The sequence below is a fragment of the Ammodytes marinus genome (assembly GCF_949987685.1).
Source record: "Ammodytes marinus genome assembly, chromosome: 10".
Classification (NCBI taxonomy): Eukaryota; Metazoa; Chordata; class Actinopteri; order Uranoscopiformes; family Ammodytidae; genus Ammodytes; species Ammodytes marinus.
Window position 1 is genome coordinate 19,876,467 of NC_137214.1, and position 27,880 is coordinate 19,904,346.

General features: G+C 39.9%; 1 protein-coding gene across 1 annotated transcript; it reads left to right on the plus strand.

The window, feature by feature from the left end:
* Positions 1–712: 712 nt before the first annotated feature.
* Positions 713–27,799, plus strand: pde6a (phosphodiesterase 6A, cGMP-specific, rod, alpha; the record flags this gene model as incomplete). Its single annotated transcript, XM_080036074.1, has 23 exons — positions 713–1,041; positions 1,645–1,786; positions 4,862–5,014; positions 5,738–5,827; positions 6,065–6,205; positions 7,243–7,317; positions 7,521–7,585; positions 8,345–8,411; positions 11,279–11,326; positions 12,734–12,883; positions 14,108–14,251; positions 15,247–15,312; positions 15,712–15,858; positions 16,238–16,345; positions 17,018–17,127; positions 19,146–19,233; positions 19,622–19,722; positions 20,138–20,245; positions 20,355–20,418; positions 23,378–23,452; positions 25,480–25,563; positions 25,850–26,006; positions 27,774–27,799. The coding sequence occupies 23 exons, from the start codon at positions 713–715 to the stop codon at positions 27,797–27,799; spliced, it is 2,538 nt and encodes an 845-aa protein (XP_079892200.1).
* Positions 27,800–27,880: the final 81 nt, after the last annotated feature.

Below are 27,880 nucleotides of genomic sequence, written 5' to 3' on the forward strand. Positions count from 1 at the left end.
TTTCTTTCAGCCATATATTTTCAGTACCAGCAGGTTAAATTATTAGCCAGGAATAATTTGGCCTCAACATGTATGTAATGCAGTTTTAAAGGGATGAAAAAACTTTGCTTTTATCACATTTTGTCATATACATTTCATGTATAATAGCATAACCATATATTTCCCTATTGCCAACAATAAAGTGTTGACTCCTAACCTTTATTATTGGACTTATGGCATAACAATTCAAGTTGAAGAATGGTAAAAACAATATTTTCGATGCTTAGAATCCTCATGTATGACATAAGTGCTGACATAGCTATGGGAGATACAGTATATAAAAAATGGTTCTTCATACATTGTTCAAGATTTCCATTTGTTTGCATGGTTTTTCAAGATAATCACATATTTTCATCTATAAAATCACTTATTCAAGTAGATCGCCTACGTTATACTAAATACCTACAAAAATGTTAAGGTTCGCTTGCAGTGACAAAATAAGTAAATTGAGTGAATTATGGTCTCGTATTTATGGTCTTTTGCTCAGTTCCATTAAGTGACCATTAACAATGAATGTAGCAGTAAGTGGAAGGATTTTGCTGGAGGATCAGTTTTGGTTAAATGCCTTTCGTAAAGAGTTTTCCTGTCTTTGTATTTCAATTGCTGACCACCCAGTCCCAAGAATATCTATCATCTTCTTTCTTTTTCAGATTGTCCCCTGCCAGCAGAAGCCATGGTGGATGCAGTAGCAGCAGAGCAGTTCCTGGATGCCAACCCGCAGTTCGCCAAGCACTACTATGACATGAACTTCCGGCCCAAGGTCATCGCAGAACTTCTGGACAACAACCGGAAGGCGGCGCTGGACGTCAGCCACTTCCACGAGCTGTCCACAGTGGAGGAGAGCGAGGTCCTCTTTGACCTGATGAGAGACATCCAGGACAACCTGCAGATGGAGAAGCCCATCTTCAACCTCATGAGACACCTCAGCTTCATCATGAGGGCCGAACGCATGAGCCTCTTCATGTACCGGCAGAGGAACGGAACGGCCGAGCTGGCAACCAGGTGACTGCTCGGGATGTATTTTAAGGTTTTAAAAAGTGGTTACTTGAGTTAAAACTAAGGTGCTTGCCTGGAAGCATTCTGATTTGCTAAGTGTCGAGAGACATTTGCCATTTCCTATCTTGAGTGACAATTTCATCACTATGGCAACACTATGAAATGACCTTTTTTCCATTTTCCATTTATGTTTCATTTAACCTTTATTCATACTCGAGAGATCAATTGAGGGGTGACCCTCATTTGCAATGATGTTGAGTCAAACAAATGCAAAGCCAAAACAACAATACATACACAGTATACAATGCAAATACATCAAATACACAACAAGCTGATAAAGAGACAAAAACAATTGAAAGATTTAGACAGCGATGTAGAATGGCTGCAATTAAAATGAAATGGGTGAAAGTACAATATAGCCTAATCAAAACGGTTGCAGGTAGAGTTGGGCAGATTTAAGATAATATGTCTTAATTTGTTATAGGATATGAAGGTATTTATAATAATTTGCTGCTGTAAGTTGTTCCAGGAGTCAGGGGCACTGAAACTGAAATCTGAAAATAGAACATGTTATATAATTATAATGATTTCCTTCATCTTTACCTCCAGGTTATTTAATGTCCATAAAGATGCTTTGTTTGATGACTGCCTGGTGCCGCCTGACAGTGAGATTGTGTACCCGCTGGATATGGGCATTGTGGGACACGTGGCAACCAGCAAGAAGATGGTCAACATCCCTGATGTGTCTGAGGTAGATACACATGACTTGTGTTTGTGTGGATCTGATCTGGAAATAAGAACCACGTATAGTACAATAATTCAACTGGCAAAATCTTCCCTCACATACATGTAATTGATATATTATTAACATAGTTTTTTTTAAACTGTACATTTATCTAATGCAATTTAAATGGGTGTCTAATTCTAATATGGATGACCACTCTGAGAATTCAACTATTTTACCCTGTTTTGTTGGCATTTTTACCTATCGACTTCCACATAATTAGTCATGTAATTGATTCAGCAAAGAGGCTAAAACTAATGTGGAAATGGAATGTAACACACCCGCTCGGTAAAAAAAATAAAAGATAAACAAAGACATACAAAATGCTTGAAGCTAGTAAGCATCCAATCCCTATTTGCCCAGGGAATAACACCTGTCTGTTCTTGCTGTGCCTCTGTTTGACCAGCAGATGGGGACTTGACACCACAGCGAGTGCCTTCCACTAAATCCCTCCAACCAAAGCCTGCTAAATCTCATTACAGCCAATGCCTTTGACATTTGAAAATGCCTGGCCCACCTATTCCCATTTTCAAGTTTGTCATGCTACTGCAGGTCCACTAATTCCCCCCCCCCCCTCCCTCCTTCCCATCAACACCGTTGTTGTTGTTGCTGTTGTTGTTGTTGTTGTTGTTGTGATATATGCACTTCATAAGGCAGCAGCTCACTCACAAACAAAAACAGACCCCGGTTTGATAGTGTTGTTTGTTTGTTTTTTAATCTATGGGCTCTGTCGTGCCTTCTCTGTGAGCTAACCACAGAACAAACATGGTCGTGCTGTTCATGAAACCTCTGTCTGTCACGCTGCAGCCTCACAAGAACACATGAAAGCACGATGGGGAAATGTGGCAACTGGAAAGATATCAAAGCCTCTCCAAGCCTCCGTCTCTCTCCCCCTAGTCGACAGCGGAGGAACAGCTAATGTTTCCAGATAATTGGTTGGCTTTATGATGCTAATGCACTGAGGATGGCCTCACTCACAGAGGCAATGCAGCGACTTAAAATCACTGTCTCTCTGCGCTCTATTTCCATCCCCAATCCAATCCAGTGCGGGCTGGTTGGACCAGTCAGGATTCTTCTTGTTTGGTTGAAAGGTGGTGATTATGTTTGGATTATTACGTAGTGAGCAACAGCTGGAATGTATCCCTGTCTCCTTCAAAGTGAATTCATTAACACATCATTTACAGACTAATAACTGTGACTGGCTGGTAGAGATGTGGTAAACTTGAAGGGGTTTGCGTGTGAGGAAGGTGGACAGCGTCAGTGGGGGGAAATTGCAGCTGAAGCCGGTTTAATCCGTCCTGAATTAGAGCGATCCCAGATTACCCTCAGAGGTCACACAGGCCCTGAGCCATTTTCACACACACTCAGCACAATAACGCACCTTTAATCTTTTCCAGTCGCACTGTATTGTTTCAGGTATATATCTGTTGTGGAGCACGAAACAGCCGGACACCCATTTATTGTTATCATAAAACAAGCAGCTAAATTGGCCTTTATTACATACATAAGCCTACGGTATAATCTATCTGTAATATTTTACTTTTTCACTTGCATGTTTAATTAATTTACAAATGCATTTTTATTCAGTTTATGGAAGTGAGAGATAACGCTTATAATTTCATAAATTGATGAATTTACCGTATATCCAATAAAAAAATGAAAACGTTTATCTAGGAATTTTCTGACTTCAGCCTACAGTGGCAAATATGACAATTCTAAATGGGGACCGTAGAATTTCTATTTTGGAATATAAGGGTGTGTTTCTCACAGTACCTACATGGTCTTTTCAGCTGGAAGAGTCAAATAATAACTGAAGGCTACTCATGAGCAGTATAAAGTGTTTTTTTTGTATTATCAGAACACAACTTGTCCTTATATTATGTGTATACAGTGTAGAGCTGCTGAAATGTCAAGGCAGAGCTTCAGCTGAGAGGATGACCAGCAAGATGAAGGCTTTCTGTTGGCTTTTGTGGGTCAAAGGTCACCCATTAACAAGCTGTCAAACTGCTCAGATCTTTGGAATGGGCCACTTGCAGTTGAATCAGCTATTTAGAGCGCTGCTGATTCAATATCAGCATTGTTTCTCTGCTAGTGATTTTTATATATTTCCTCCTGCCACTAACTTCAGATTTTAAAAGATACAAATGGATAATTTACTAAGTAAGTTTTGGGTGCCAGAGGAAGACTGCCCATAACTCATTACTGAAGCTCATACATATGCACAAATTAAAGATAAAAACAAAGAATGACAAAGGGACAGGTCTGTGCTTCATAAGAAGATGTTGCCATATGTACTCTACTGCACAAAGACATGGAAACCCTGAGAGCTCCTTTTGGGTTTACAGATCAAGAATCCTATTTGTGCAACTGGGTAGAATTAGAGTGTTTGATTTTCTGCTCAGGTTTCCTTGCTTAGCATGCCATAGCAGTAGTATTATGGTTCCTGAGGGAGGATGAAGGATGGAACTTCAATGATTCAAACGTTAGTGATGTGAGGCGTTAGCCCCAGTCGGTATTATTAGCTCATTGCAGATACGTCAGCATCGCTCTATACTTCAATCCATAAATGACAGTAAGCATTGAAGTACTGACTCCTTTTTTGTGTCTTCTCAACCAGGACAAAATATCCCAAACAAAAGCTCACTCCTTGCCTCACCCTAATCAGTATTCTGTCGCCCAATTCTGTTCCCATGAGGGTCCTTCTCTCAGGGTTTTTTATTCCTTCTTGGCGGTTAATGAGCCGCTGTGGCTGTGTCTCACCCCTAGAGGAACACAACTGATGACCCCTGCTGCACGGGAGGAGCAGTAGGTGTGGAGTGCAGCAAGAGGGGCCTTGAGTTTTTTGGGGATTAATGGAAAGCCTTTTGCTAACCCCTAGCCCGTTTAAGGATACTGTAGAAGTGGTGTGTTCATCAAAGCTGACTGTGGAGGTTTAGCAAAGTGCAGCGGAGGCAAAGAGCAGACAATTACATCTAATTAAATACTCTCTCTCTCTCTCTCTCTCTCTCTATCTATATCTCTCTCTCTCTATTCTCTCCATAGAGCCCTCATTACAGTGGCTTTGTGGACGAGCTCACCGAGTATCGGACCAAGAACGTCCTGGCCACTCCCATCATGAACGGCAAAGACATGGTGGCAGTAATGATGGCGGTAAACAAGCTGGACGCACCGCACTTCACTGCCAGGGATGAAGAGGTGACATCTATTAATACAGCCTGTCATGGGAAGTTCAACCTCAGCCCGCTCCACTTTTGTGATTGAGTCATAATATATAATACGAAGTGAAAACCAGTGTCAAAACCACTTACAAAGTGCCTCAGAGGAAAAAAAGAAACAATTGCAGAAATACTATGTTTCCCCTCAGCTTTCATGTACAGTATATTCCCTTTCTAACGTATCTGGCTGCCTAACAAGACAGTGCTACTCCAATGCTTTTGCGACTTATCCTGCTTCGTCAGTGGTATTTTCGGTGCATGCATCTCTGGACCATTGTGAAGTTAACTGATAACATGTAATATATATCTTTTAACTTTTATATATGCCTGGTTTGCTCTGAATGTAATGGCAAACAAGGGGTACATTGTTTGGAATATCTTCAAAATGTTGAATTCTACAAATGTATAAACCGTATTTGGATCCAGTTAGTACACATAGTGATAGAGACAGTCTTGCTGGTTGGCTGTTTTCAGGGGAATATCTAAGTTCTCTCAGGGAATGTGAGATGAGTTGTAACACATGTGAACCATGTTACTACTGGGGACGATTGAAAAGCCTCACCTTATTTAGATGATGGCACAAAGGTTATAGGTGACTAGCATGTCATCATTTATGGAACTTAATATTGTTATGCTGGGCCCACAATCACATCCATTTTCCAGTTTTAAGGCAAAGCAGTTCCAAGTGTGTTTTTTTTTCCAGACTCTTAAGAAGTACCTCAACTTTGCCAACCTGCTCCTGAGAGTGTTCCACCTGAGTTACCTGCACAACTGTGAGACCAGGAGGGGACAGGTGAGGCTGCAGAGCTCACATCACTCCATACACTCCGTCCTTTGGCGTCGGAATTAGCATTTGTCTCTTTTGAAGATAGCATTCCTGCTTGACTTTGTTTACACTGCAGTAAAAAAGTGTTGCGCATCTGACCACGTTTCTTCTCAAACTCAGATGAGAGTTGGGCAAGAAGGTGCACGGATCCACATTTATTTCAGTCTAAGAATGGTTTGCATTGCAATCTTCTCCATTGTCTAGGTGCTGCTGTGGTCGGCCAGCAAGGTGTTTGAAGAGCTGACGGACATAGAGAGGCAGTTCCACAAGGCCTTGTACACAGTCAGAGCTTTCCTCAACTGTGACCGTTATTCTGTGGGTCTGTTGGACATGACCAAGACCAAGGTGGGTTACCATAGATACACACCCCTAGAGCCGTGTGGGGATAAGCTGAAAAAACAAACAAAACAATTAATAAAAAAGGTCAGCAGGCAGGTAGCACCGTTTGCCTGCTGTTCGTAGGTCCCTGCAGATCTGTGAGACACTCTTTCAGATTGTCAGGTTCAGCATTAATTCTGCAGTATCCATTTAATATATGGATTTTTTTTTGCCTTAAATTTACTATTATTTTCAAGTTTTGAAAACATCTGACATAATAATCGAACTAAGCATCAATTTGAAAGCAGACTGGGGAGCAATAACATACTACATTTAGGACTTGATTTTAGTTAGGAAGTTTGAACCACTGTATATTACAATACGCTTGTACAACATTTAAACTGGCTACATCTATTGCTTATTAATCATGCACTGCGGTTTTTATACCGTTCTGATCCCAACTGAATTTTGATGGGATCAGATTGTTCTTTTTGTTTTTTATTCTCTTGTAGTGGGAAGAGTTATTTTCACATTTAGGGGTTTCTTTTTTCTAATACATGATTTGTTTTCTGTTTCAACCTGGTTTTTGTTTTGCTTGAATCCCTTGTGCGTCGAGTAATACTTGAAACCAATTTCTGATCTGTGTTGTACAGTCCATGAGTATTTGCGATAGCTCCCATATAGTCATAAACACTACTTATTGGCTGTCACCTAATTCCAAGCAGCTGCCAGTTGATTCCTAACACCTGCTATCTGAGAACAAACACATGTTGTCTGTCTGCACAGATGGCTGTCTGGTAACACAACACATTAAAGAATAAACTAGTAGCTCAGATTTGAGCCCGCGTTTTTTGGGAAGTGTGCACTTTGTGTTGACAGAACAAAAATATTGCACACTCTTAAGAGGCTGCTGGCATTAGCTGTTACACACAGAATTACGGTGTTGGCTCTAGTATCTTCAATATGCAGTAGCTTATGTACATCTGAATAATGAAACAACAGAAGCAGGCACATCCAGCTGTAGTCCCTCTCTCTCTATCGTTTCTCTGTCTGTGTGTCTGCAGGAGTTCTTTGACCTGTGGCCAGTTCTGATGGGAGAAGTTCCACCATATGATGGACCCAAAACGCCTGATGGCAGGGTGAGGAAAATACGGACCAATGCCATTACTATACTGTGTCCAATATAAGTCTTCTGAGTATACCTTATACACTAGAAGGTTACTCTGACACCATTGGCTGATGATACCCTTTTTTTTTTTTTTTTACCTGCAATGTTTTGATTAGATATATTAGACATCTTCCTCAATGTTTCTAATTTTTTTTTGTGTTGTGTCTTCTCAAGGAAATTATCTTTTACAAACTGATTGACTACATCCTACATGGCAAAGAGGACATCAAAGTCATACCGTAAGTCTCAGCATAAATCTAGTTCTGATGGAGTTTCTTTTTAACCATAAGACACGCTTTGAAGTATTTTTGTCAAGTATATAGGTCCCCAGTTTGTTCTTTGTGAGACACCACACAGTCTTGCTATTATGTTGCAATAGTCCACTGATCTACAGGGAACATTGAATCAAAGTGATGCTCTAACAGAGGCAGGGAAGAAGAAGACATAGATGTAAACAATCCAGGTTGAAAAGGTGATACGAAAAAATCAGCTAAGCAAATTCTTTGTTTAGTTTTTATGAAGAAAGAAGTGCATTCAACACATGTTTACACTAAACGTAGCACAAGGTTATTTTTTCAGCACACACGTAGCGGATTGTGAGGAGATATTCACTGATTTGGACGAAAAGTGATTATACAACAAGCGTTCTTAATAAACACTGACTCCACCTTTATACAATAAAAGAATAGAAACACCACTTTCTGGGCCGATTGCCTTTTCTCAATGGATATAGCCGTGACATTGTGATCCTCTGGGTTTCTTTTCTTTCATTTATCCAACATTGTTTCTCTTGCAAACAGCAATTACTATTGTCCAAACATATTCTGCAGCCATTCTCACCCATGTTAATTGTGAAATTACAAAACATTTCCCCTGTCAGTCAAATTTAGAACACACATAGGACAGTAATGATACATAACTGTTTACATTTGTTTTCTTGTCTTTAAAGATTATTGTTACAATTGAAATGTCTGCTGTCATGTTCTGTTCATCCTCAGGAGTCCTCCGGCAGATCACTGGGCCCTGCTTAGCGGTCTACCAAACTACGTAGCAGAGACTGGACTGGTCAGTGTCTGTTTTTCTATAGAGATTCTATTTTTTTCCCTTTCATTTGAAGTTGGCTATGGTATTTTAACAAAGCTTACACAACACTGTGAAATAAACATTAAAGGAACAGATAAAAAATATATATGTTTAACTTGTTGCCTCAAGACAAGGCCACAGAAACTATTCCTGTAACTGTACATACGTTTTTGAAGGAGACATTGGCAAAGGATGTTCATTGCAAATTAGCTTAGCTCAAACAACGTCTGTCAAGGGGAGCATTAGCCGGACTCTACCGACACACAGAAGATAACCTTTATAACATCACTCAATGCTCCTGTTCCGGTTATGTTACACTCTATATACATGTTTTTTTTTCTTATAGAACACATACCGGAGTGAGTGAGGCCACAAGCCAAAAATAAAAGATACATTTAACCATTCCTTTAACTCTTCAATCCAGTTTGTGTTATGAGATCATTCTTGCATCATGAAAGGATTATCTGGCACCATCTGGATTTTCACAAAGCCTTTTTACATGATTCTCAATTGAAAACATTACATCAATTTATCTATAAGGAGGCCAACATATAACACAAAGTTACCATTTGTAAACTTGTCATCTTCTGTTGTGTATTGACCATAAACAACCTCACTTCCGATCCACATCTCTTGTCCGTGGCACAGTACACAATATAATCAATTTAATCAAAAGATTGAGTGCCGTGTTTTGCATATTTTACCATCTTTCTCAATTGTGTGGATGTGTAACTTTTCTGTCTGCCAGAAATGTTTTTAAGCTTACTAAGAGTGAAGTCAGCCCTCAAAGACCCTAAACTGGACCAAATAAGGGCATAGGTATAATCAGATTTAAATCCAAGGCAACTAGCTTTCACATTCACATTCTTAAGTCAAAGTGATTTATAGAACAATCTGGCTGGTCACATGGATATAAGATGAGTGAGGTCATTGAAAATCTGACCTTTCAAAAACTGCTCAGACGCCCTGAAGCCCAAACTTGCAGGAATTGAACAACACATGAATATTGAATGAATGTCCATCGAGCAGGCTCAGTGAAAATGGTGGCAGGCTGTGTTCAGCAGGGGAGTGATAAACTGAAGTATACTAATAACAACCGTTTATCCTCTTCAAAGGACCATCAGGAACCAGGGCCGGCGGTAGCCAGGGGCCAGCGTGGGCCGTGACCACCCAAATGTGGTCTGTGCCCACACAATCCAAAAAAAAAAATAAAAAAAACCCACCCGCTTGTAGTGGTCATTGGTCAGCAGAGCCGGCCCGAGGCATAAGCGAAATGAGTGGTTGCTTAGGGTCCCGACTGCCAGGGGGGCCCCCCCAATTATTTTATTTATTTTTATAAATTTTTTGTGTGTTTGATATCAACATCATATTATGTAAATATAAATTATCACACAATGTGTATTGAGTTTATTTGAAAATCCATGTGTCTTTCTTCAATAGCTTCTAATTCATCCGACCCAGTGTCTCCAAATTATTTGTTCACACAAAATTATTATTATTATTATTATTAATTTTCCTCTCAAAGTGCACCAGATTCATGCATTTCACTTTAAAAAGGTTAAAAAAAATATGCGCTCGCATCTCCGGTCTCTCTGCCCAGTGTGCCCCCCTAAAATTTCTACAGGCCCACCCTAATCTAACTGTCTAGAACCGGGCCTGTCAGGAACTACGTTTGCAATGTCACCAATTGTTTTTGGTTTCTGCTTAAACATTTAAAATCAATTTTGTAACTTAAAGTCAAATCCTTATTAAAGGTGTAACAAGGAACTTGCATTCTCGTTTTTCCTCTGATGATCATAAATGACTTGTAACAGCAAACAAGACCATAAGTGCAAAAAATTCAATTTCTTTACAGTTTTTCTTAATGCCTTTGTCATGGGTACGCTCACCCAGGAACTATAGAAAAACACTTTCGTCCAAAGGGGGTGCAATACTTAACACAAACTGAATAAAGTTCCTCAGTGCACCTTTAATCTCCACAACACTACAGTGGAAAGGATTGTTTCCATATAACATCTTCTTTCAAGCAGCACTCTCTCTACGAGTTGTTCCCCTGCTGTGCAGGAGTTCATGTAAAATCAGTGTCCTTTTAAAAATATCTTTATTTTACAATATTTTCATTCAAAGCAGTGGGTGGTCAGAAGAACAGAATGCCATTAGGCCTTATTACACAGTTGCCGGTGTGCACACAGTTGTGGAAATGATAAGTGCACAGCCTCACGCTGCTATGATGTATATTGGTGATTTCTCCAGCCATTGCAATTAATCATGATGTGCTCTTCCCAAACCACTGAGTCTGTCCCCGATAATCTATCTTTACCTCTTTCTGCCTCATCTCGTCCGTCCTCCCCCTGTCTCTTTGTCTTTGACGCTGGACATTTTTTAACTTCAAGTAATCATCCCTCCCTCATGGTCAATTTATTTTCTCTTCTACATCACCTACATCACCTTTTTAATAAATTGAAGGGGAGAAAAACATTAAATTGACACTAATGATATTGCTTGTGACACAAGAGACTTTGAATGGATTCACTCTGGGGTCATAAAAGAAGCAAACTTCTTAACATGACATATGAACATGGGGTCCTTCAACCACAAGCAGAAGTTTGTTTCGTGTGAGGACATGAGAACAAAGCTGTCCTCCTCTTCCAGCCATTGTCTTGCTCCTATTCCTTTCAAACCTGATAACCTCTTATTTTTGTAATGCCCATTTGTACTGGTGACACAGGTGACTTTTCTTCTGTCAAATCCATAGTATAAACACAAGTGATCACCAAAATAACCTAAACTCTCATCCAATGTGGTTATCCTCAACATTGTTTTTTCATCTCATTTCCCTGTTCCAACAGATATGCAACATAATGAATGCAGCTGAGGATGAGTTTTTCAATTTCCAGGTAAGATGAACAACAACTTAGATGCCATGAAGGTTTAAGACAAGGATAAGATTAAAAAAAACACACCAAATCAACAAGGCAACGTTGTAGATATTAGACAAGTCTTCTTAAAAACACCTTCTGTAAGGTACTAAAAATCCCTAAAAGTGTTTTTATTTCTTGGGATGACAACTGCTTGGTGTACACTAAGAATATTTTTCTTTAAAAATGTTAACATATGAATAAATGAAAGAGGCCAGGCATCCTTTCTTACCTGGGACTAGACGTTCCATGTAGAAGTGTTGCATAATTGATAAGTAAAAAGCAGGTGTGGTGTCTAAAACGTTTGTTTCTGCCAGGAAAGGTTAGGAGTTAATTTAACCTTAAGTATAATTCTTATGTATCAGCTCTGTGACACAGTTGACTCTGTCTGTATCCTCTATAGCTACTGCAGTTTAGTAAACTATTCCACCCAAGTTTATGTAATATACAGGTAAATGGAAATGTAGGCTACTAATTATCAACTGTAATAATAACTGAATAATTCCAATTTGCATTTGCATTACTAAAATATGATTCACGGCCACTATCGCATTGTTTTCGTTCAAATTATTTGTTCCTACACATTCACTTATCCAGGAGAGAATACATTTTGCAACGCCCAGCTACACGCTCATATCTGTACGTTGACTCCAGTGGTTGCTGTGAGATAAGAAAGCAATTTTGTTCATTATCGCTTATCATATTTTTCCTATAAAGTAATGGAATAATTTGCATTCTGCGGTGCGATTACAGTAATTGCATTATGTATGAGCTTTTACTGTTTGAATAAAATACAAGTGAAAATATGTATAGGGCTGGCATGTACTATATAAGAGAGCACAGGAGACTGTCAAAAGGAGAGACTCTACCGTACAGTCCTAACTGAATAAATCATATGTTCGTCATTCCCTGCTCTCCTTGGTTTAAATTAGTTTTCTGAGGGGCCCATTGTATTTATCCATTATATGCTAAATTGTGTTTTAAATAGTCCCTCGCATAAGTGGCCCCTAGTCTTTTTCTTACACGCGTCCATTTCAAGAAGTGAGACTGCTCCTGTCGTATGTCCAGAGATTTGGGCCAGTGAGCAGGTGAATTATTAATCTTCACATTTCCTCTGACTGTAGAAGGTCACATTACATTTCTTTAAGGTTCATGCCTTCCTTATTACAATCAAGCAACTGAAGAACACATTGTCATTAAAACATTTTATTGGAAAAATTTTTTACATTCTGATAAATAGGTATAAATGCAGATTAACCATATTCTTGTTTATAGTCATTTAAATAATACATGTTACATGTGTGTGTGGTGTGTGTCTGTGTGTGTGGTTTTGTGTGTGAGTGTGTGTGTGTGTGTGTGTGTGTGTGTGTGTGTGTGTGTACACAGAAAGAGCCTCTGGACGATTCAGGCTGGACCATTAAGAACGTGCTGTCTATGCCAATCGTCAACAAGAAGGAGGAGATCGTGGGTGTGGCCACGTTCTATAACAGGAAAGACGGGAAACCCTTTGATGAAATGGACGAAACACTGATGGAGGTGCAGGCTGTGTGTGTGATTGTGTGCGTGTGTGATTGTATGTGTGTGTGTGTGTGTGTGTGTGTGTGATTGTGTGTGTGTGTGTGTGTGTGTGTGCGTGTGTGATTGTGTGTGTGTGTGTGTGTGTGTCTGTGTCTGTGTGCGTCTGTGTGTGGGCGTGTGGAGTGAGACTGAGTCATTGGTGTATAAATACACTGCATTCTGAACGTCTGCATTATTTATCATTGTGCCCGGAGGCTTTTTACTGAAGTTTTTCTATCTGCCTCACAACTTAGAATTCAGTTAAAATACACAGAATGAACAGTTCTCAGTGGTTCCTTAAAATCAAAGATTTATTTTTATTTTTGAAAATGTTTCATTTTGATATTTGAATATGATATTTGCTTTTCATTTATTTCTGTACCGCTAAAGTCATTTTATCCAATATCGACATCATTCAGCTTATAGGCTGAATGTTTAAACAAATAGTGGGTTGCAATGTTTGCCAAACACATTGCCTGTAGACAGGACACATGTAACCCTGCTGGCAAGTTTATTCAAGTACAATCTTTATGGACTTGCATCTAGCTGTCCCACATCACAGCATCCAGGCCATAGTAATAGTTCACGCTCCAAATGACAGTTCTCACACACTGAGATACTGGTGTTACATTTATTTGACATCTGTGGTTGTTTTAGTTGTATCGGAACGTACAAGACACATGATCAACGTGTACATATACGATGAATTGATTACAGACCCAACCACACATAAAGCACTAACACTTCACCTCATTATTGCAACATTAAAATGCTGCTTACACGTTAATGCACCATTATTATAATTAATAGGCCAATAACAATAATGCCTACTCTTATTTTGATACTATTAAATAGGTTTTTGCAGGACTGACATCTTGACTGTTGCTACTTTTACTTGTTACTGAAGGGTCTGACCTTTTCCCACCTCTGATAAGAAGAAGTGATGCATTTTCACTTGGTCTTGGATTAAGGATGGCATTGTGTTTGTGCTTGATCCACTGTGGCAGAATAGCCACAGTGGACTTTTTTTTGTTGCCATATTTGCCACCTGTAATAGGCTATTAATACTCTCTCTCTCTCCCTCTCTCTCCCTTACTTCACACACACACACACACACACACACACACACACACACACACACACACACACACACACACACACACACACACACACACACACACACACACACACACACACACACAGTCTCTGACCCAGTTCCTAGGCTGGTCTGTGCTGAACACTGACACCTACGACAAGATGAACAAGCTGGAGAACAGGAAGGACATCTTCCAGGACATGGTGATGTACCACGTCAAGTGTCGCAAAGATGAAATCCAGCACATCCTGGTGAGTGAAGGCATGAGGAAAAGAGAGGCCTGCTTTTCTATCAAGTCAACTTCCCTAAGGAAAAAAAATTGAAGCAGATATGAAGAAAGACCTTTGGATTAAAGCTTCCCTACAGATAATGTGTTGTGCTGTTTGGAAATTTCAGTCCTACGAGGTCAATTCAAACATCTTCAAAAGTGAAAGATTTTAGTTTCCCTTAATGATTGGGCTGTTGGCAAGTTGGCTAAGTCTTGTGTAAAGGCATTGAGACCAACATGAAACATAACTCTATGTTGAAAGTCAGACTAGTTCATTTATTATGTTATCTACTTGGCCTCTCAAGCTTCCTAAACGTAACTCATGTCTCAAATGAATTCAAGTAATGGGAATATTAATGAGAAAGACGTTGGTAATGAAATTATTTAGAAAATGATTTATCTTGCAAAAAAGTAATAATTTCAGACTACAGTTGATGTTTACATTTTAATACATTAAAACATTTGGTGCAATAACATCAAAATGGAAAATTGTAATTTTTCTTTTTAAATTACATTTTAATATTGAAATATAAACAAAAAAAACACATTCAGTGATGAGATGAAGAATGTGTTTCTAAGTAAATAGAAAAAAAGGCGAAAGAACACACTTAAGGTTCATGGTGAATGGAAATCCCAACCCGGTAAGATTTAGCACCCTGCTTTAACCTTTTTCTCAAATTTGTGGTGAAGAAATCAAAAGCGGTCAGTTTGGAAACCAGTTGGTTGATGTGGAGGATATAAACAGGAGGTGAGCATCGTTTATAAACTGAAATGAGATTGTCAGATTTTCTATGAGGTGATTTGTCAGCGGCCCGAGAGAGAGAGACACAGAGAGTGAGAGAGAGAGAGAGAGAGAGACAGACAGACAGAGAGACCAAAAGCAGAGGGTCAACCCGGTGTGACTTTAGATCAGGAGTCAGTTGATTGATGCTGAGGCGTTTCATCCAAGGTGAGTGGAGATGGTGTGTGTTTCTCCAGAACACCAGGGAGAGATGGGGGAAGGAACCAGACGCCTGTGAGGAGGAGGAGCTCCAAGAGATTCTGGTAAACAACAGCAAACATTCAGCCTGTGTTTGAGGAAATCCCATGAAATAAGCCAAAGTAGTTGTATCCCAATATCTTGTTTATTCTTTCATTAAAAAAAACAAAACATACATCATGAATCTGTGATGGTGTAAAAAGGAATAGGAGTGTTATTGTACAGACACACACCGCCATGTTGGTAAAATGACAAGGGCTTAAAGATCAAACCTGTATTGGTTGTACCACTTTTATCACCTTACTGTTACTATTAGACAGTTAGACAGTGCTTTGATAAAAATATGTATTATACAGTACATGTTACAATATTCACACTAAGGTCCACATCAAGCCATGACGAAATGATTGCAATACAAAATGAATGTAATGAATGTGTTAACACTTGTTCTTTTCTGGCCACAGTCGGAGGTCTTGCCAAATTCGAAGAAATCGGAGATCTTTGAGTTTCACTTCTGTGACTTTGAGCACAGTGAACTGGACTTAGTCAAATGCGGCATCAAGATGTACTACGAGCTGAAAGTGGTGGACAAGTTTCACATTCCCAGAGAGGTGGGTAGATCATATGGTGTTGTTGTTTTTTTTAAATCAATTAATCTATGCATTAAATCTTATATAGCTGCAATGCCAAACTGCTTACAGTCAGCTATTGTAAAAACCTACCTGGGTATTATCAGATACACATTAAATAATCAAGCTACTGTGGAACACAAATAACAGTGTCACTGCTATGCCTTACACAACCAAACTATTGTTGTGCTTAAAAAATGAAAGATAGAATAATTCATTTTGGTCGATTTTATTTACAGATTGCTCAGTAACAGTAATTTCATTAACTTTGCCTCTGTGGTTGTTTCTGTTCCATTTTTAACCATGTTCACATACTGTAAGTCAAAAGTAGTAAAGAGGTGTATATGTGTATTTGCTGCAGGTGTTGGTGAGGTTCATGTATTCCCTCAGTAAAGGCTACAGGAGCATCACCTACCACAACTGGAGACACGGATTCAACGTGGGACAGACCATGTTCACCCTGCTGATGGTTGGACAGACGCACATATACAACTGACTCACTATTCCACTGTTGTCTCTCTCTCTCTCTCTCTGTCCATCTCTCTCTCTCTCCATCTTCTTCTTCTCTCTAAGTACCCATCAATCCCTCAGTGTTTTATCCTCCTCATTCCAGTAAACCCACTCTCCTCCATCTCTCTTTCATCTCTCATCTTTCAGATCCTCCTCCCCCTCTCGCTGACTCAATGTAATAAACATAGTGTCCCCTCCTCTTTCTTTCCTAGTGCTGTCATATGAAAAGTAATTCATCTGTGACATGTGCCACGCCAATCAATGTGTATATTTATGTTTATGTGTGTTTGTGCTAAAATGAACGCGGTAATGAATTGTATACCTAAATGAAAAGGGAGTCACCCAGAGAAACCTGATCAACCTCTCTGTGTGTGTGTGTGTGTGTGTGTGTGTGTGTGTGTGTGTGTGTGTGTGTGTGTGTGTGTGTGTGTGTGTGTGTGTGTGTGCGTGTGTGCGTGCGTGCGTGTGTGTGTGTGTGTGTGACTATTAACCAGTGTAAACGCATGTGTTTATCTCTGATAATATTTGGGTTTATGAGTTGTGAATGCATACCTGCCCTCCTGCGTACAACTGACCCTATCACTAAACTCTATCTTCACCCTTGTGTGTATGTGTGTGTTTGTTCTCGTAGACAGGTGATCTGAAGCGTTACTACACAGACCTGGAGTGTATGGCCATGGTGACCGCCGGCTTCTGCCACGATATCGACCACAGAGGAACCAACAACCTCTATCAGATGAAGTAAAAGCTACTGTACAGGGGGGAAGCAAGGGGGGAAAGGGGGCATTTTAGCATTAATCCAATCAACTAAAAGGAGACAGGTTTGATGTCAGCATCTGGCTTTAATGTTTCTGTCTGCATATGTAATTACAACTTATTTGGATTTGAATTTTTCTAAAGTTAGTTTGGAATGTTTTGACACATTGACATTGCGTATTGTTTTTGAAGTAACTACTGATTTGCGTGAGCTGGACTTTATGATTTGGGCCACTCACTCATCGTCAACCGCTGATCTTAAGATTGTTGTTGTTTATGCAGGACAACGTCCATTCAACTTCTGTGTTTCAAACTTTTAATTGTTTTTCATCAAACTGCAAATGCAGTACATACTGTATCAGTCTGAGAACACTGAGGCTCTTACGATAACTGGCTTCAGGGCCTGATGAACGAGAACAGAAAGGTTGCAAAGGCGAAAAGAGAGACCAGCTGAGTAACAACACATTAAGAAGAAAGAGCCCACACAATATAATAGGGGAGAACGGGGTAAGTAGGCACACTTTTTACTCTAGTGAGAATTGCTTATCACCTAAACATCTTTCAATAGTCATTCCTACATTAAATTGAAGCTTAAGGTGTTGGCTTGAAATGTGTACCCCTCACTTTTTCTAACTTATTGCAATAAAGAAGAAATGAACCATCAAAGACACCCTTACACATTGTGACAACCAACCCCATCAAGGGGTTGGTTGTCACACACTATGGGGTTGTTTGTCACAATGTTATCTTAATGGGAATAATCTTAAAAAGAAGGCAAGAAAGTAGAACTAAATTTGTAAGTTTAATTGCATTGTCAAGTTGACAAATAGGCCTACATAACTTAATGTAGCCTTGGCAGCTGGTCTAGTTTGGGATGCACTGGGTTGTTTTGATTTTGTTGCCCTTTTTTCTTTTGAATGCTAGCTGCCTTTTCCTGCTCTATTCTTTCCTTCTCTGGAGTGTCAGTGAGGATACAGCTTGACAATTTATTTCGTTATTGGGTTCCTTTTCTGGCTGCAGCCTTGAGATAACATGTGACAACCAACCCCCCAAAAAATATGACGACCAACCCCAACTTGAATTTCTTGCTAGCATCAAGGCCAACAACCATCTGACAACTAATTAGCTTGCTAAAAACAATCTAAACTATAGCTTACCCTTCACACTTTGTTTGGGTAACAAGTGTTTTGTTATAAACCCATTGTGTAAAAGCCTAGAAGAAAAATACTGAGGAGCTAAATATTTTCAATTTGACATGAAAAACACAAACAGTCGTCTCACCTTAAATTCAGCAGTCTAACTCAAAGGAATACTATGTAGGTGACCTCTGATCCCAATTCTGGATATTTACATACCAACATTTCACAGACAGCGCTTCTGGTTCCGAGATATAACGATTGTGACAACCAACCCGTGTGACAAATTACCCCGTTCTCCCCTACATATGTTGTAGCAGCTCACAAGTGCTTAAGTAGTCTGGGAGAGCAATCAACTATGTAGCAGGCACATTTTCAACTTGCAGTGCGAAAACCTTTTGCCAAGTTAAACTATGAATTACATATAAACAGGGGAAAAAACGTATCAAATGTCTCATTAAAGGCACAGCAGTGAGGAACAGATAGGCATTATGATACATTAAAAATATGTATTTATTTATTACTTATTGCTGCCATGGCCTCCTATGTTGGGCATCAGTCTTTATTGTCCCTCTGAGGACTGTTCCATTGATTCAAAGTGACAGCAGCCACTCCCACTGTGTACAGATGAGCTGACCTCGGCTCTTGAGGTGAAGGTAACGTCACCCACTGAGAAACATCAATGGGCTGGATATTGAGCAGATACACCTCCAGCTGCTCTGCTCCACCTGCTGATTGATGAGCTAATGAGAGCCGCCATTAGCCGCGGACACAGCAGGCCAGGCCCACCCTTGGGTTTAACATGCATGATTTATCACAGTGTAACCTCCCAACATGCTGTGTGGGTGTGTGTCTGTGTGTCTCCAGGTCTGCCAATCCTCTGGCCAAGCTTCACGGCTCCTCCATCATGGAAAGACACCATCTGGAGTTTGGCAAGACTCTGCTAAGAGATGAAGTATACAGCAGCACACACAAACACACTTACACACCCACGTGCATACAACAATATTAAATACATATAAAAGACCAAAACACCATTCCTCTGTTGTTTAGCCTTCATTAAACTACCTTCTGTAACTATGTGAGAAGAAAAAAATATTTTGAGAAATGTAATTAATACTATGTTTCCACCATTAAGTGTGTCCTACCAGTCTTTGACATTCTCATGGGAGCAGTTGAAACATATTGTAGAGAAGCACATACCGTACCCACTTAGTTTTGATTAAAGACAGAACATTTAGAAAGATGTCTTCTGTGTTTTGCATTCATCTTTTCCAATTCCTCAGTTTTATCTCAAGTAATTCATCTTTTCTTTTTCCTTTTTTCTTTTCCTTGTGTTTCAGACGTTGAACATTTATCAGAATCTGAACCGCCGACAGCACGACACCGTCATCCACCTCATGGACATCGCCATTATTGCCACTGACCTGGCTCTCTACTTTAAGTCAGTACAACAGCTTGCAAATACATACGCACGTGAAACATATTTTAACTCAGTTGGTTTATACATTATTCCAATGCTTTAGATATTATACAGAATAATGACATTTGAATGGGTCGTATAATAGTTCATATTGTTTAATTGGTCTGTCAAGGTTTTTGTTGTTGTGGCACAGTTTAAATGACTTCATAAACAGCACACACCCATACTGCATATTTTCGAATAACAAACAATAGGAGATAGTAGAAACATATGTTGTTTTGGCTTTTACCTAAATATTGTTCACAAACTGAGCAGAGTGGGAAGATGCAACACTAAGTAAAGGATGCAGGGGCATCTGTAGGAGACGGTAACGTCAATGCTTTGTAAAGCACCAGAATAATTCATTTTATTTAGCACCGTCTTCAATTTCATGCAGAAAGAGGACGATGTTCCAGAAGATCGTTGACCAGTCCAAGACCTACGAGAACTGGACTGACTGGACCAAATACATGATGCTGGAGACCACACGCAAAGAGATTGTCATGTACACACACACACACACACACACACACACACACACACACACACACACAAAGGCAGGTATACCCACAGAGATATGCAGACATACAGATCTCATGCTGTTGTGTTTCCAGGGCCATGATGATGACTGCATGTGACCTGTCTGCTATCGCCAAACCCTGGGAGATTCAGAGCAAGGTACACGCACCTGCATGATTGCTCCCCACAGTCCCTTTTGATACTTCACAGCAGCAGTTGTAAAATGGCACTCCAGCCTCACACCCTGCCGTTCACAGTAATAGGCCACACACACACACAGGCTAGAGGAGAGACTCTGTGAGAGAGGGGAACCAATGATAAAGTAGACAGAGGATGACATTTTGTCAGCCCTGCCATTTCTCCTCGGCAGCGTTCAGCAGTGATTCCTGGCGGCCTCATGCATCAAAGGCAAGTCGGTGCTTTTCATTCCCCCTCATCACTGCCTGGCAGGCTTAACATTTTATTTCAGTAAAGTATGTAATATACACATCGCGTTTGAGCCCGCACACGCAGGCATATCAATAAGAACAGAAAAGCATCTCTGGCTTTCTGACGGGCGCTGCTGGAGGGCAATTTTTCACCTTTTATTTGTCTGCAATTGCCTGGGAACATATGCTCTCTTCATAAAAATGCCTGCTGCTTCCCATTCTCATACACCCACATACCATGGAGACTCATGGCAATTGCATCAACATACGGTAGAACCCTTAATTTAAAAAAAAGTATGGTCATTTAAAGCACAGCCAATTCGGTCCTGGTGAAGTTTGGAGACAATTAAAGACAAAATTCTGTTTATTTTGTCAAAATGATCTTGGCGTGTGTGTGTGTGTGTGTGTGTGTCTCCATGCGTGCGTGCGTGTGTGTCTCTAATGATCTGTGATGGAACTGGTCCAACCCTTACACCTTTTTTAATTAACCTGTAATGCGGGGTCACAAGTACACATAGCTTCCTTTTAAAGGGTCACAAGCTAAAAAAGGTTTAGAAACCACTGATCTAGAAAATGAGAAGTAGCACTGTCATGTTCCGGCTCGCATCATTAAAGGAGATCTCCCAGGCTCATTTGCTCCCTCCACTTGGTTAAAGTGGTCTAATGCTGTGAACAAGGAGCTAACAGCAACTCTTGGCAAAGGCGCATACTTGCTCCAAAGAGGGGGTATTATCGAAAACAAGGCTGTGACCTTTTCAAAAGCTTAAATTGAAACCAATTAAAACTAAAGTGTAAGTCTCTTACATTCATTTAGGTGTACCTCCCCTGAGTGAAAAGCTAATGCAATCGTCAGTCAGCATTTTGACGACTTTCACTCACCTTCACCAGGAAAAGTAAGTGATATGCTTCTTTTAGCTAACTTCCTGTCAGTGACTGCAGATAGCAGTCCCCTCCTTTGTCCCTACGTCACCGCCACATGAAAGCGCAGCAGACAGTCTCCGTCAGATAGTACCGCGATGGAGAGCAGCGAGTCATCGTTCACGGGCACAGAGACACGCTTCTTTAAAGCGCTCATGATTGGATTAAAACAAGTGGGATATTCAATATGTTATCTGCATGGCAATTACTGCAAAGCTGATCGACTGGGAGACCTGTGTTATGAACTGTGCATACTGGTAAAGTAATTGCTGTATGAATATTGATTTAACCTATATAAAACAAAGAAATATTGCTTACTTCAATGTGGGATTCAAACTACCAGTATTTGTTTTCCCTTACAAAGCTCCCTCACCTCCATCTCCAGGCTCCTATTATTAAAATCTTTGTCTGCTACAGATATATGTCGGAGGCACATTACATACAACTGTAAGAAAATCTACTGTACTGTATCAATCTCTCACGCTCATGTATTCTCAACTGCATCATGAGCATTATGCAAGCTGATACCGGATAACAGAATAACAGAACAACTCATCATATCGAAACTGAAATAATTATTATTACCATATCAAGGACTCCCACTTTTGTTCTGGTTAGATGTAACCTCTGTCTGCGCCTGTTGAGTCAAATCCACATCCCACACAAACACTGCAGCTAGGATATCTATGTGGAGCACAGGCCAACCCTCCTGCGACTCCAAAAGTAGTTTTGATGACTAACTCTTCCCCTTTATAAAGGTGAATTCCACCCTGGATACAGTGAGAAAATACCATAGCTGTCATTATGAAACCCCTCCAAAGTACAATGTTTGGTGATTATCATGTGCGGGGGTCTTGATATACCAGAATTAAATTAAACCAGAATTAATCCCTGTTGTCGTTATTACTTATATCACGCTCTATAAGCGTGATATAAATTGATGTGATACATTCACTCATCAAATTTTTATTGATGATAGACTCCCCCGCTATAAGACGTTATGGAGAGACACAAGCTGCAGCGGAATTCTTGATAAGACATTCTGCTGACATTTTTTATTTTTTATTCACGCAGTTCTGTCTCCCACACACACACACACACACACACACACACACACACACACACACACACACACACACACACACACACACACACACACACACACACACACACACACACACACACAAACTCAGTATATCCATCTACAGGCTTCAACCAGCCTCATGGCAATTGTTCCCGAAAAACTGTCTTGATGACTACCTCTTTCTAAAATTAGTTTTCTTTTTACCCCCTGACTACATCATTCACATATTATTCATCAGTGCTCCATTTTAGGTTTGTGAGGGCATACAAAACAGGCTTTCATCTTGTCTAGAAACATAGCCCTGGAACTGCCTTGAGAGAGCTTTGAATAAGATTCTCTTTTATGGGACATCTTGAAAGCTTTACAGGATGATTTTTACAACATACCGGGGTAATATTTCCAACTTGAGAAAACGCCACTCAAGTCAGGCCCATGGAAAAGTGCAAGGGTTCCTAAAGTATAATTTATCCATAATACATAGTGCTGAAGTCATTAGCGTTAATCAATTGTTCAGCTGGAGGGAAATAAATGTACATATTAAATTATCAAGTAATTGTACAAGCAAAGGTGTCATACTGTCTCTGGTTTCAGTTACTGAAATGTGTTCACATTCTTTGTTTGACGTCATTGTGCATTCAATTGGTCAGTTTGTTGCATACAATGATACCTCAAAACGTTTGAATTGCAGGTGGCGCTGTCCGTGGCAGCAGAGTTCTGGGAGCAGGGAGACCTGGAGAGGACCGTTCTGGAGCAACAACCCATTGTAAGATCACACAGAGCATAATGCTTGAGAGTCAAATGCTGAAAACAGCTGAAAAAGAAGTATACATCCAATCGACATCCCCTGGACCAAAAACACTAAGCAGCCTCCAAATCTGGCAGTGACAAAAATAGGAATATCCTTTGAAAATCAGTAACACATGTATAATGTATAATACATTAGTTATGGAAGGTCGTAATGAGAGTATCTGTTTGCTCAAATCTGATGCTGATTTGACCTTTTTGTATACATCTGATACACGTTTTATATCATTTCTCTAATTGCAGATTCACTGACGAAATATTCTATGTTGAAATATCATAGTTGTTTGAGTCTGACACTGAAGTTGAACATAATCAAGGTTTTTCTACAAGCTTTTAATGTCACAGTATGCCAAAATCAGGTTTCAAATGATATCTTGGGTTTCTACTGGAAAGTGTTATCATGGTGTAGTGTCCAAAAAACCTTTGTGTTTCTTGCAGTGCCATTACTAAGTCCCCTGTTGTCAGCCTCTGTTGGAAATGCTCCATTCTAGAGATTGTCTCTTTAAGCCCCGCCTTGCAAAAAGCCCACTCTGCTCTGATTGGCCCCCCAATGTGTGGGGGCACAGGCACTGCCCACCAGCTAAATATGGCGTACTGCCAGTTAGATGAGGTGTATCTGGGGGTGTTTTTATCAAATGTGGAGGTATAACTAAGTAAGAAAGGTAATTTAGGGGCGTGGCTTATCCCTGTATGATGTCATAAAGGTGAAATCTGACTGGGGTTTTGGAACACAGGTGTCAGAAAGGTGGAGGTGGGGAAAAAAAGAGGGTTGTTCTTTCTTACTCTGGAAGTCTCTAGACATATTAATGTTGAAAAACCATGAAAAAGTGCAATGTGACCTTAAATTTGGGGAGAAGTTAACACACAGTATAGATATCCTATCTAAATGCTGTTTTTTTTTATCAAACTGTGTTGTATTTTTATCATCCGAAACAAAACTGAACATGATCCTATAGTTAACATGATTACACTGGTTCAAATGTCAAACAGTTGTTAAAGGTGTGATTCGTCTTTTCAATTCAATTGGATTGTGAAATGTAAAGATTTTTAATTTATTTTTCATAGCTTTTCCAGCTCCCTTTGAAATCAGTTTTTACCAGCAATCTATGTATAGTTCGGGAGGAGGAGAACATTTGTGGTGGGTGCACAGGATTCATGGGAATTAAGGCTGGACAAGGCTCTATTTTTTGGCTTCAGTGGGCCTGGAGACGGGGAAGGACACGGTGGGAGAGAAGGAGAACAAGATAAAGAAACGCGGTTGAGAGGCCGAAATGAAAAGACAGATTTACTTCCCCGTGGCGGCGGTGTTGAGCGATGTACAGCCCATTATGTGGAGCACTGATACAGAAAGAACAGGCACTGTGGCCCTAACCCATCCGACCATACCCTCCCATGGCTCTCTCTCTCCATTCAGCCTCCGTGTCTCTCTACCCTTACACTGTTTCGTTCCTTCTTGTCCTTGAGACACTTGAAGTACGAAAAAGCACCAACCCACTCTCTTTCTCCCCTCACGCTGCTCTGAATTTAATAGCATCTGTGTCAGCAGGGAAAACTTTTTCATTTTGATCAGTTTGTATTTTCACAGCAGTTGATTCTGTGACTCACCTGGGTCTAGCAAAAAGAAGAAAAAAAAAAGACTTTGCAGGGGCTGTGACACTTGGACATAATGTTATCAGGAAATGTAGGTGGGCAATTTTTCCCAGCAATTAAGGCCAGTATGGATTTTCTCCTATCTCCAACTGTTTGTAAAGTCTGAGTGTGCTGCCGTGTACACCAGATACATTTGGGATGTGTATTCATTGTTTTGATCAACATTACTAGTTCCCGAGTGGCTCTTAATGGTCATCTACTGTGACTTCACATGTTCTTTCAAACTTTATTTACACTCGGTAAATACAGATTGAGGAACCAGAGGCGTCTTTAACAATCGTGCATCATTCAGCAGTGTCTGTGGTGACTGTGGTGTGGTCTCTCTCTCTCTTTCAGCCTATGATGGACAGAAACAAAGCAGACGATCTGCCCAAGCTGCAATGTGGCTTCATCGACTTTGTTTGCACTTTTGTGTACAAGGTCAGACATGGCACCACACGATGACACAGAAACATTCACACAATTTCAAAATGAGTCAGGTGTGCAACTGGATTACCATAATCAACTCTGTTGTTAATGTTAAAGGTGCACTATGCAGTTTCAGGGAAGGGGGATTTGTTTACAGAGCCTGCAGTTAGGTCAAAACACATATTTTTTCTACATGTATTTCTTATTGAATAATTCTATCATCATGAATAAATAACAATATGTTGAGGAACCTGGAACCAAACGTGATGTGACTTTGATTTGTGTGTTGACTCTCCAGGAGTTCAGTCGTTTCCATGTGGAGATCACCCCCATGCTGGATCGCCTGTTGAACAACAGGAAAGAGTGGAACGCCCTGAAGGAGGTGCATGAGGCCAAAATGGCTGCCATTGAAGGAGCAAAGAAGGCCAAGGAGGAGGAAGCTGCAGCCAGACAAGGTAGGAGGCCCATCCTCAGATATGTGAGCAACCACAGACAAGTCATTAGTCTCTATTTCATTTGGGACATAAGAAATGCTTCTGAGCGTAAACAGTCCATGTGCCAATTTTTACGTAAATTCCGATGGAAAATTGATGCTGCAGCTTGGTAACCATAATAACACATAAACAAATACATGGTTACAAGTGTAGACATTGTAAAACAATAACTAACAATATACTAACAATTGGTGTAATTTTCCTGTCTTCCTTCCTTTCTTTCATCCTTCCTCCTACAGCTCATGCAGCCCTGTCACAATCAAAGACTTGTTCTCTCAGTTAGAGGGGCTGCAACAGTAGCAGTTTCTTTGCAACAAGATCAAATTCACAGAATGCACATCTCTCACTTCAAATCATGGCGATATGTAATGATATGTGTCAACATCCTCAACTCATATCTATTCTGCTTTCGTTCTGCATTGCTTCTTCCTGTCCATTAGATGCACTTGGCTTGATGTTTTGTTCATGTGTTTGTGGGATTTGAAAGTCAACTATCCAAAAGTGTTAAATGAAACAAACTACAAATGTTATAAGAAAATCAAACATGGTAAGGAAACATTGACTGAATATGAAGACTTGCATTGTAAATGGTACTTCTCAGATAGCAACTTGTATAGGAATTCTCAGCTAAAGTAATTATTTATGCAGCATTACCATGCAAGTCAGTAAGGTAATGTATGTAGAATAATATGCATTAATTGCCTAGAATGGTATACTGTATGCTATAGGACATTATGAATATAAAGGTATTGTAGTTGATTGGCTAAAACATGCAAAACACGTTTGTTCCTTTAAGATAAGATAATTAAAGCACCCGTAAAGGGTGGGTTATCTTCACACCCAACTTCAATCTGTGTCTCCTGATTAAATGTAAAGTATGGGCAAGTATATTCAATGTGCTAAGATTATATTTACTGTGCTGAAAAACTAATATATTTTGAAACTAAATGTAATAGGATGAGATTATCAAAATGCAAAAATATGCAAAGGAATATGTGGCTCTGATGGTCAGGTGTTTTGCTATCTAAGGTATTTTTTCATAATATCATGGGAATTTTGTAGATGTGGATCCTTTATGATGTATTTTATTTTAGGGAAACAGCTGCAACCCCGACTCAATACTATTCCTTGCCAGGCCTGTGAATAGTGTCTGAGGATCAAATTTCAACAATTATTTATTATTTTTAGCTCTGCATTAGCTGATTTGGCACCTATGTCTCAGCTTGTTTTGCCTACATGCAGTCAAACAATCAGAATTCATATGTTTGTTATGACAATGAACATGAAAAGACACTGAAAACATTGCTTGTAAAATAGATGCTTCTTTGAACACCATGCCACCATGTCCCTGTGTCATTGAATGGTTACTGATAGATTGCTGATCTGCTGCTGCATTCATTTTACTGTATTCTATATGTTTCAATCCGTGACAAGATACATTGTTTATTTGAACATTTCCAGCATGACATAGGGTCCTATATCTTCCCCATGTAGTGTTTAATGTGAAAGCTTGTAAATACGTTCTGCAGAAAACTAAAGCCATCAGAAGAGGTTGAATTGTGTTTGTGTGGATTGATTTCTTATTTTCTCAACACACATAATACAGTATATAACTTGTGTTATACTGTAGTCAATGCGACGGTTTTGAACCAGTTTCTTGGTATATTCTGGTATTAATACTTCCTACAGCTTGTGAGCTAGTGCTGTTGTGTGGGTGTGTGTGCACAGTATGTGCGCAGGACGTGTCTGAATAGTGGTAACCAATATATTATCTAAATATGCCGCCAGTCACTGTGGGTTGCACTGTGTGTGAATGCACACACTGCATCCACTTC